This window comes from Solea solea, chromosome 14 (genome assembly GCF_958295425.1).
Source record: "Solea solea chromosome 14, fSolSol10.1, whole genome shotgun sequence".
Lineage (NCBI taxonomy): Eukaryota > Metazoa > Chordata > Actinopteri > Pleuronectiformes > Soleidae > Solea > Solea solea.
In genome coordinates, this window is record NC_081147.1 from 561179 (window position 1) to 572689 (window position 11511).

An 11511-nucleotide genomic window follows, 5' to 3' on the forward strand; every position below is an offset into this window, starting at 1 on the left:
TCTCTCAATATACTACACATTTATTTCTAACTTTTCACAAGGAGAAAATCAATAAATCAAACAAACATCTGGAGAAATAACTTTGACATTTTAGTGAAATTAAACAGGAAATGATTTTCACCTTCATCTCTATTTAAAATCGTTCGTTTAAGACTGTTGCAACATCTGTGTGCACGAGCAGAGCAGCGCTGCCACCATGTGGTGTGGAGGATAAGTACAATCCAAACGATGGCTGAATAAATTAGAATGAAATGCGTAACTTTTCCTGTAATTGAACGACTTGTGAAAACAACTGTGGGGACACAGGAGCTGCTGCTGCTCCTCTGCTGCCTCGTGTGGTCACTTTGTGTCACTGACGTCAATCTGAACAAAGGATTTTAAACACAAGTGACAAAATAACATTTGAACTTAGTGATGGAGGCAGCTGTGTGTGTGTGTGTGTGTGTGCGTGTGTGTCACAGTAATCCAACTGGTTAATAGTGACTGTGTTGTGGCCCCGCCCCCCTGCAGGTGTGTGTATGTATGCGTGCTTCCTGCTGGTGTGGCTCTGTCTCACCTGTGAGTCTGTGTCTCACCTGTGCGTCTGTGTCTCACCTGTGAGTCTGTGTCTCACCTGTGTCTCACCTGTGAGTCTGTGTCTCACCTGTGTCTCACCTGTGAGTCTGTGTCTCACCTGTGTCTCACCTGTGAGTCTGTGTCTCACCTGTGTCTCACCTGTGAGTCTGTGTCTCACCTGTGTCTCACCTGTGAGTCTGTGTCTCACCTGTGTCTCACCTGTGAGTCTGACTCGTCTCTCTGCAGAGATGTTGGACGACACAGTCGTCCTCGCCGCCGTCACCGTGCTCGCTGTCCTGGAGCAAGGTAGGAGAGAAGCAAAGCATGCTGGGATGTAGGGAACTTGTGTTTTTATTTTGAGGTTTCTCTAAGTTTATTTTCATTTTATTGTGTGTGTGTGTGTGTGTGTGTGTGTGTGTGTCCAGGTATTACTAATGTTGTGGGGACCTAAAACTGTTTACACACTGACATTATGGGGACTTGTTTCCTTGTGGGGACAAAAATCAAGTCCCCACAACGTAAATGCCTACATTTTAAAATGAAGACATGTTTTAAGGTTAGGTTGAGGTTAGGATTAGGATTAGGATTGGGCCAATAGTAATTGTGGTTAGGGTTAGAGTAAGTCTCCAGGAAATGAATGTAAGTCAATACAATGTCCCCAATGTGTGTGTGCGCGTGCGTGCGCAGCTTATTTCTCTCTGCAGGTTATTTATGCGAGGAGGAAGTACTCAGTGTCGCCCCCTGCCACCAGCGGCCCGCCGGAGTTTGACAGGATCTTCAGAGCTCAGTGAGTTTCAGATGAACATGATTGACATGAAAGTCTTTTTATAAACACGTACATAAACATAAACGCTCTTAATGAGTGTGTGTGTGTGTGTGTGTGTGGTCCTACAGTAAACGTAAACATTATACACATAATTCTAAATCTTTAATAATGACACAAACAGAGATGAAGTTAAATGTAACCATCGTCATCACTCAGTAACTATGTGGTCAATGTCGCCATCTAGTGGGTGAACGGGTAACTGCAGTTTAACTGTGAGTCACACAGTCACGACCTTTTGACCTTTTACTTTGTGGAATCACATGGAAAAATGATTTGACTCAGCGTTGTTGCTGCTGACGCCCCCTACAGGCCGCCCTGTGTCATTGTGTGTGTGTGTGTGTGTGTGTGTGTGTTCAGAGCAAACTGCTCCGAGTATTTCCCCATCTTCATCATTCTGCTGTGGACGTCTGGAGTCTTCCTCAGCCAAGGTGATATCTCACACACACACACACACACTGTCTCACACACACAGGTGTGTAACCCTCTCCCCCCCCCCCCCCCCACAGCGCTCTCGTCCCTCTGCGGTCTTCTTTATTTATACGGACGTTTCCTTTATTTTCGTGGATATTCACAGTCGTCACTTGGACGGTAGGGGGCGCCGCCTGTCAATCGAACACGCCAGCCTTGGCAGAGTGGCGTGATTTGACCTTTGACCTCTTGTCTCCTCAGCCTGGCTCCTCTGTATTTCAGCGCTCGCGTCCTCTGGACTCTCATCGCTCTCTCGTGTCTCGGCGTCGTCCTCTCGTTCTGCCGCGTTCACCTGAACGTGGACGTCCTGCACGAGCTCGGCTCCGCCCTCCACCTCGTCTGACCCTGAAGAAGCTGGGGGTCAGAGGTCGTGGATCATGGATTGATCTGGTTTTTCTTTCTTTTCTTTATATTTAAAAAAAATTACATTATTTTCTTGACGTCCATTGTATTATGTATCCATTGAATCCATTGATTTATTTTCTACTTCCTGTTTTCAAAATAAGTTTCCATTTTATTTTATTGTGAACAAAATTATAATTTTCCACCAGAAAGAGAAAAAAGTTCAGATTTTCTTCATTTTTTGTAAACTTTTGATCCTGTTTTTTTTTTACTTTTTTATTTGTTAATGTTTTTTTAAAACTGAAAACAGGAAATGAACTCTGAACGTTTGCCACCTTTTTTTCAAACATACTTTCATACTTTTTTTTATTATTTTCATTATTTGACTTTAAATGAGACATTTAGAACTTTGTTTATGAAAAATAAATAAGTAATCATAAAAACTATTTAACAGAAATAAATGACAACATTCGTCAATTGTATTGCTGAAAAAAATGAAACACCTTTAATTTAAACGTGTTTTAAATTTTAGTTTTAAATGTAAACGTACAGTATATAATAAATAAAACTGTGTTTATATGTATATTATAGATTTATTTATCCAAACTGTGTCACTGTGGCTGTTTGAGCAGCAGGGGGCGCAGTGACACCAGCGCATCCTCAGATGATGCGTTCAGGTTCTGTTCACACTCAAAAACAAAGAAGGAAAAACAACACATTTTATTGATTTATTTTTCTTCAGCTGAACTGTTCACACACACACACACACACACACACACACAGTGTTGTTTTAGAGCAGATTAAACATGTCAGGTCACATGATCTGTGACACAAAGAACTATTAATAGAACTAACACACATTCCCCCTGTGTGTGTGTGTGTGTGTGTGTGTGTGTGTGTGTGGTCATAAAGAAAAGGGTGTGAGTGTTTGAGCATACAGAACATACCTGAGTGAAGTGTGTGTGTGTGTGTGTGTGTGTTGTCTGTCATAAACACTGACCTTGTCAGGACCAGTCGTCCTCATGGAGACCAAAACCTGGTCCCAGTGAAGCAGAACCTCATTTCTGAGTAAGATGTGAATTGTGGTTTTGGTTAAGGTTAGTGATGAGACTTAGTTTAGTGTGTGTGTGTGTGTGTGTGTGTGTGTGTGTGTGTGTGACGAGTTTCACTCATAAAAACTCAACAGCTGATAAACATCAGTTCAGAGCGGCAGACATTTTGAATGATTACAGATTACAATTGAATTTAATTCATGTTTCTGTGAATTAAGTCAATAAATTAAACTTTAACAAAACTTTGATCAGTGGTCGCTCACTCTCCCACACCAAAGTCCACAGAGAAAATCAGTGATTTCAGCTGCTGCTCCTCTGCTGCCTCGTGTGGTCACTTTGTGTCACTGAGGTTAATCTGAACAAAGGATTTTTAAAGCCGAATTGACAAAACAAGACATTTGAAGTTAGTGATGGAGGCAGCTGTGTGTGTGTGTGATGTTAAAATCAGTGATTTTCTCTATGGGCTTTGGTCAGAGGCAGAATTAACAATAAATAGGTTAATATTCTGCCCTATTTCTTTACACAATAAAATATAATGATGGTAATTTAACTATTTAAATGTGTATTTAAAGTTATTCCATGTATATATATTTATAAAAATGTGAAGTGAACCTGCAGCCTGATGTTCAATAAATCCTGCAGTCCGTGACTGCAGCAGGGATAAGCCACGCCCCTCCCTGTGACCGGCGGCAGCAGCGGTGCGTTCACGGACTTTTTCTTTGAGAGTTTGAAAAGTTGTCAACAGAGAAAGAAAAGACGGAGAATAAAGAGGTGAAGAAGGAGCGGAAGCAGAGTCTGCGCGGCTTCACACGGACTGAGGAGGTGGAGGAGGAGGAGGATGGGCTGCAGCCACAGTCAAGTGAAGGTCGGTACGAACACGAAAAAACACAAAAAAGTCCCGGGAGAACCGGCTGAAGGCGGCGGGGGTTGTCGGGAGTGAGCGGCCGGCGGCGGCAGCTGCTGCTCGGCCGCTGAACGCGCGGAGCCTCCGCTCGTCAGAGGCTCGAGCTGCGACTTCTGCTTTTCTTCTTCTTTTCTTCTTCTTTTCTTCTTCTTTTCTTCTTCTTCGTTTGGTTTTCACAAATGTTAAAGTTGCGCTAACAGCGTGACTTTTGTTTGTCTCCACATGTGTTTCTAATCAGTTTGTCATAAAAACCGCGGTTTGTTATCGCTGACATGTGTTTCTCTTTGATCTTAATTCATCCATAAAATACTAACACTTTGACATCAACACGATTAATCTTGTTTAGCTACGATTTTCCATCTTTAAAGAGGCTTCTATTGTCATAAAAAGTCGCTGCCTCCACTGCGCCACCTACAGGCCACTGGTTACATTACAAACAGGAAACAGCTGATCAATACTGACATACATCAATTGTCACGTTGATATTTATTAATAATTTGATGTTGAAACCTAACCTAATCTTACCTCACCACCAGGGGCAGACTTTTTTGTCGCTGTTGTCTACGTGATCATTTAGCTCGTACGTTAAAAGTGATGCTAACAGTGTTTTGAACCAGCAACAGCTAATGTTATGATGCGTTCTTTTTGTCGCCAGAACTCTGAGCAACCTAACCAATCCCGACATTGCATTCCATATTATCGGGATAATGTTATTATATTGTGATGGTATCGTATTGTATCCGCATCGCGTCTTAAGTATCGTGATATTATTGTACCGTGACTAAAGTATCGTGATAATATCGTACCATGATTAAACTATCGTGATAATATTGTACCGTGACTAAAGTATCGTGATAATATTGTACCGTGACTAAAGTATCGTGATAATATTGTACCGTGACTAAAGTATCGTGATAATATCGTACCGTGACTAAAGTATCGTGATAGTATCGTACTGTGAATAAAGTATTGTGATAGTCTCGTACCGTGACTAAAGTACCGTGATAATATTGTACCGTAACTAAAGTATCGTGATAATATCGTACCGTGACTAAAGTATCGTGATAATATTGTACTGTGAATAAAGTATCGTGATAGTATCGTACCATGACCAAAGTACCGTGATAATATCGTACCGTGACTAAAGTATCGTGATAATATCCTACCGTGACTAAAGTATCGTGATAATATCGTACCGTGACTAAAGTATCGTGATAGTATCGTACCGTGACTACAGTATCGTGATAGTACCGTACCGTGACTAAAGTATCGTGATAATATCGTACCGTGACTAAAGTATCGTGATAATTTTGAATCATGATAATTTCACGCTGTGACTTAAGTATTGTAATAATATCGCATCGTGTCTCATATCGTATGATGACTCTGGGGGCGGGGCTTACAGCAGGATGGTGTTTGTTTTTTGATGACGCACTCACACAAACTAAAATATCTCCTCACACTTCACTCGTCACGTTAGCTTAGCACGAGAGCAGGAGGCCACAGTTTCCACGAGCGGTTACACAAGCAGTAAATCTTTGATAAGCTCCGAATAAACACTGATCACAGAGAGAGAGGATCAACGAGGCTAATCCTCGTTAGTTCAGCATGACACCCGCGTTTAAAGGAACAGTTCAGGTGTTTTCAAGGTGTGGCTCTGAGCGATGACGCGAGAAAATAACACATGAAAGCCTCTTTAATGTTAAACACTCACTTTAAGTCGACGATGCTACGTCACATGCTCTTTAACTCACTTTCAGACACACGTTTGTAAACCACTCACTCTCCCACACCAAAGTCCACAGAGAAAACCAGTGATTTTAGCTGCTGCTGCTCCTCTGCTGCCTCGTGTGGTCACTTTGTGTCACTGATCAGAACTTGTTTGTGTGATGAAATCAGTGATTTTCTCTATGAAGTTGAGTGTGATGTGTAAAAGATTGATTTTAGCCTCTTAAACCACTCGTGATATTTGGACTTTGGTGTGAGAGAGTTTGGAGATGACACATCATCGCTACAAACAGGTGACCTCTGACCTCTGGAATAAGAACCATCACACGTTCATGTCACAATAACGTGTGAAGGTTTTCAGGCTGAATCCACTCACAATCAGTCTCTGTGTCAAAGTGGAAGCAGCTGATGTTATCATACTGTATATCTATATATATATATATATATATTTATATATAGATATATATATATATCTATATATATATAGATATATATATTTATATAGATATATAGATATATTTATATACACACACATAGTGTGCATGTGTGGGCATTAAAAGTCCTTTGTTCAGATTGACGTCAGTGACACAGAGTGACCACACGAGGCAGCAGAGGAGCAGCAGCTAAAGTCGCTGGTTTCCTCTGTGGGCTTTGGTGCAGGAAACCTGCTGCTCCCTGGGCTCCTCCCACCGCAGTTTGAACCAATGGGACGATTTATGTTCGCCTGTGAAACATCTGCGGAAACTTGACGGTGAAACGAGCCGCAGCGGTTTCTCTGTGGAGACTCGAGTGCTGAACAAACACACCAGAGGAGTCTGATTTACTGCCTTTTTAAAAGTGAGGGCCCCTGTGAGGCCTAATGGAACACATGCTCCTCCTCCTCCTCTTCCTCCTCCTCCTCCTCCTAAAGCTGTGAAACACACGGCCGCGACGAAGACACGCTGCTGAGCTTCAGCTGCTCTGACGTCGTCCCGTGTTTAACCCTCACAGATTTATTGTTTCAGCTCTGAGGTGGAATACAGTCACAGTCACGTTTATGTGTGTTTATACAGAGTGTGTGTGTGTGTGTGTGTCTGTGTGTGTGCGTGTGTGTGTGTGTGTGTGTGTGCCGGGGTGTGATTGTTTGGCTCCTGCTTGAAAAATGAGTGGCTGTGATGCAACACACTAACCATTGCCATGTGTTTGGTCTTGGTGCACTTATGTGTGTGTGTGTGTGTGTGTGTGTGTGTGTGTGTGTGCTGACGAGATCATTCAGTACAGACGTGTCAACATGAACCTGAAGTTTGTGTCACTTTGTAATCCACTCACTCTCCCACACCAAAGCCCACAGAGAAAAAAGCAGCTCAAATCACTGGTTTTCTCTCTGAGGACTTTGGTGTGAGAGAGTGAAACCACTGGATTAACATGGATTAAGTTCAATTTTAATCTGAGATTATTCACATGTGGCTGCTCCATCGTGAGAGGATGATCTCTGAAACTTTCCATGTTTTTCTTCTTCTCTTCCTGTCGTTATCAGAAGAAAAGCAAAGGCAAGAAAGGAGAGAAGAGCCAGAAAGACAAGAGCAGCCGAGATGACGGAGGTGAGAGAGTGAGTGTGTGTGTGTGTGTGTGTGTGTGTGTGTGTGTGTTCTCACCCTCATCACTTCCTGTTTCCTTTTTCATTCTTCAGCTCATTCAGATGCCAAACTCACGTTTACATAGATTTGTCTCTGTTCTAGTTCCCGCTCGACTCGACTCGCTTCAGCTTCGCTCACGTTGTTTTCCATGACTTCATAGCTCCTCCTACATGTGGGCGGAGTCATCACAGCACGTGACGTGGTTTTCTCCGCGGTACAAACACATCTAGTGACTTGTAAAGCAGTTGTTCTCGGTGAAACTGAATCATTAGAATAAGTTCATTCATATCGTAGCATGACTTAAATATTGTGATAATATCGTGACTTAAATATTGTGATAATATCGTGACTTAAATATCGTGATAATATTGTGACTTAAAAATCGTAGCGTGACTTAAATATTGTCACTTAAATATCGTGATAATATCGTAACTTAAATATCGTAGCGTGACTTAAATATCGTGATAATATCGTGACTTAAATATCATAGCATGACTTAAAAATCGTGATAATATCGTGACTTAAATATTGTGACTTAAATATCGTGACTTAAATATTGTGACTTAAATATCGTGATAATATCGTAACTTAAACATCGTAGCGTGACTTAAATATCGTGACTTAAATATCATAGCATGACTTAAAAATCGTGATAATATCGTGACTTAAATATTGTGACTTAAATATCGTGATAATATCGTAACTTAAATATCGTAGCGTGACTTAAATATCGTGACTTAAATATCATAGCATGACTTAAAAATCGTGATAATATCGTGACTTAAATATTGTGACTTAAATATCGTGATAATATTGTGACTTAAATATCGTAGCGTGACTTAAATATTGTGACTTAAATATCGTAGCATATCATCATTTCCACGTTCCTAACACTGGTCACGTGACCTGATGATGAAAGAGTTTGTTTTTCTCTCACTGTGTTTTCACTTGTTTGAATTCCACTGTGTGTGTGTGTGTGTGTGTTTGTGTCACTGTGTGTGTGTGTGATCATGTTTCTACATGTCGATGATGTCACTGACAGCTGAAATTGAATTACAGTCAGAAAAACTTCCTGTGTGTGTGTGTTTTGTCTCCATGGCGATGACATCATGTCTTTGTACAGTTTCTTTGTTAACCCTTCATCACCTGAAGAAACACAATAAACTAAAGAATCAAAGAATCTCTATGCGATGAGTGAATAATCAATATGACTGATTGATTGATTGATTGATGGATGTTTTGCAGGTAAAGGGGCGTCGGCAGAGCAGGCAGATGTTTGTCTGGAGAAGCAGCTGGAACGCTTTGAGTGGCAGCTGAGGATTTTAAAGGAGGTGCTCTCGGCCAATGGGAACCCGGAGAGGGCGGAGCTTCTCAAAGACCACGCCGACGAAGACGTGTGCACCCTCGTCCTGGGCATCCTCGACAAGGTGAGTCACCGGTTCACCTGTGGGTCGGTTAGTCGATGATGGGTCGGTTAGTTGTTAGTTATGTAGTGAGTTATTAATGACTGAACCAGACTGAAGAGTTTCTCACAGTGTCACTCTCGTATGATGATGATGATGATGATGATGATGAAGGTCACTTCACAGGTTATTCATAGACAGCAGCTGTGCAGCGTCTGTGGGTCATGTGACGTCTGCAGTCTGTGTGTTATTATCATGTTATTATCATGTTATTATCATGTTATTATCATGATCCTGTGTCTCCTCGTCTCTCGTGAGGATCTTTGAAGACTTTACTTTATTATCTTTAAACATTTTTACAGGTCAAAACGGAGACGACGGCCGATTTAAACGTTCTGCACGAACACACAAGTCAGACTGTGACCGAGGAACATGAGAGACACGTGGACGGTAACACGCACACGCACACGCACACACACACACACACTGAATGAGTCTATGTTTTCTATAATTAGCCTGTTAGCTCAGCGCTAACAGGCTAATTATAGTGGAGCTGATGAAACAGATTTAGTGAACGACAGATACTAGTGTTCAGTTATTAAACATGAACACATGAAAGTTATATGAACACACGGACGTTATATGAACACATGAACGTTATATGAACACACAGACGTGATATGAACACATGAACGTTATATGAACACACAGACGTTATATGAACACATGAACGTTATATGAACACATGAACGTTATATGAACACATGAACGTTATATGAACACACGGACGTTATATGAACACATGAACGTTATATGAACACACGAACATTATGAATGTTATATGAACACATGAACGTTTTATGAACACATGAACGTTATATGAACACACGGACGTTATATGAACACATGAAAGTTATATGAACACACGAACATTATGAATGTTATATGAACACATGAACGTTTTATGAACACATGAACGTTATATGAACACACGGACGTTATATGAACACATGAAAGTTATATGAACACACGAACATTATGAATGTTATATGAACACATGAACGTTATATGAACACACGGACGTTATATGAACACATGAACGTTATATGAACACACGAACATTATGAATGTTATATGAACACATGAACGTTTTATGAACACATGAACGTTATATGAACACACGGACGTTATATGAACACATGAAAGTTATATGAACACATGAACGTTATATGAACACACGAACATTATGAATGTTATATGAACACATGAACGTTTTATGAACACATGAACGTTATATGAACACACGGACGTTATGAATGTTATATGAACACATGAACGTTATATGAACACACGGACGTTATATGAACACATGAACGTTATATGAACACACGAACCTTATATGAACACACGAACATTATGAATGTTATATGAACACATGAACGTTATATGAACACACGGACGTTATATGAACACATGAACGTTATATGAACACACAAACTTTATATGAACGCACAAACATTATGAATGTTATATGAACACATGAACGTTATATGAACACATGAATGTTATATGAACACATGAACTTTATATGAACACACGAACATTATGAATGTTATATGAACACATGAACGTTATATGAACACACGGACATTATATGAACACACGGACGTTATATGAACACACGGACGTTATATGAACACATGAACGTTATATGAACACACAGACGTGATATGAATGTTATATGAACACACGGACGTGATATGAACGTTATATGAACACATGAACGTTATATGAACACACAGACGTTATATGAACACACAAACTTTATATGAACACACGAACATTATGAATGTTATATGAACACATGAACGTTATATGAACACACGGACGTTATATGAACACATGAACGTTATATGAACACATAGATGTGATATGAATGTTATATGAACACACGGAGGTTATATGAACACATGAACGTTATATGAACACACAAACTTTATATGAACGCACAAACATTATGAATGTTATATGAACACATGAACGTTATATGAACACATGAATGTTATATGAACACATGAACTTTATATGAACACACGAACATTATGAATGTTATATGAACACACGGACATTATATGAACACACGGACGTTATATGAACACACGGACGTTATATGAACACATGAACGTTATATGAACACACAGACGTGATATGAATGTTATATGAACACACGGACGTGATATGAACGTTATATGAACACATGAACGTTATATGAACACACGGACGTTATATGAACACATGAAAGTTATATGAACACATGAACGTTATATGAACACACGAACATTATGAATGTTATATGAACACATGAACGTTTTATGAACACATGAACGTTATATGAACACACGGACGTTATATGAACACATGAAAGTTATATGAACACACGAACATTATGAATGTTATATGAACACATGAACGTTATATGAACACACGGACGTTATATGAACACATGAACGTTATATGAACACACGAACCTTATATGAACACACGAACATTATGAATGTTATATGAACACATGAACGTTATATGAACACACGGACGTTATATGAACACATGAACGTTA

The 11511-nt window shown here is 40.1% G+C and overlaps 2 protein-coding genes across 2 annotated transcripts in view; both read left to right on the forward strand.

Annotated features, from left to right (window-relative positions):
• The first annotated feature begins 735 nt into the window (after window positions 1-735).
• On the forward strand, window positions 736-2284 carry ltc4s (leukotriene C4 synthase). The gene is made up of 5 exons (XM_058649419.1): window positions 736-861; window positions 1243-1342; window positions 1739-1809; window positions 1888-1969; window positions 2051-2284. Exons 1-5 carry the CDS (start codon window positions 804-806, stop codon window positions 2190-2192), a joined length of 453 nt encoding a protein of 150 aa, XP_058505402.1. The 5' UTR covers window positions 736-803; the 3' UTR covers window positions 2193-2284.
• A 1648-nt stretch (window positions 2285-3932) lies between these two features.
• The window catches only part of ccdc69 (coiled-coil domain containing 69), a 12529-nt gene continuing 4950 nt past the window's right edge, over window positions 3933-11511 (forward strand). Inside the window, exons 1-4 of the mRNA XM_058649416.1 lie at window positions 3933-4108; window positions 7392-7455; window positions 8737-8918; window positions 9257-9344. Of these exons, the coding sequence (XP_058505399.1) occupies window positions 4082-4108; window positions 7392-7455; window positions 8737-8918; window positions 9257-9344 (361 nt within the window). The 5' untranslated portion in view covers window positions 3933-4081. The remainder of the gene's footprint in view (window positions 4109-7391; window positions 7456-8736; window positions 8919-9256; window positions 9345-11511) is intronic.

What these genes read in the sequence shown, in the direction of transcription:
- ltc4s (XM_058649419.1), top strand. Translation starts at nt 804, where the DNA reads ATGTTGGACGACACAGTCGTCCTCGCCGCCGTCACCGTGCTCGCTGTC. An exon ending in GCTCGCTGTCCTGGAGCAAG is followed by an intron (nt 862 to 1,242) that starts GTAGGAGAGAAG and finishes GTGCGTGCGCAG; the next exon opens with CTTATTTCTCTCTGCAGGTT. An exon ending in TGGAGTCTTCCTCAGCCAAG is followed by an intron (nt 1,810 to 1,887) that starts GTGATATCTCAC and finishes CCCCCCCCACAG; the next exon opens with CGCTCTCGTCCCTCTGCGGT.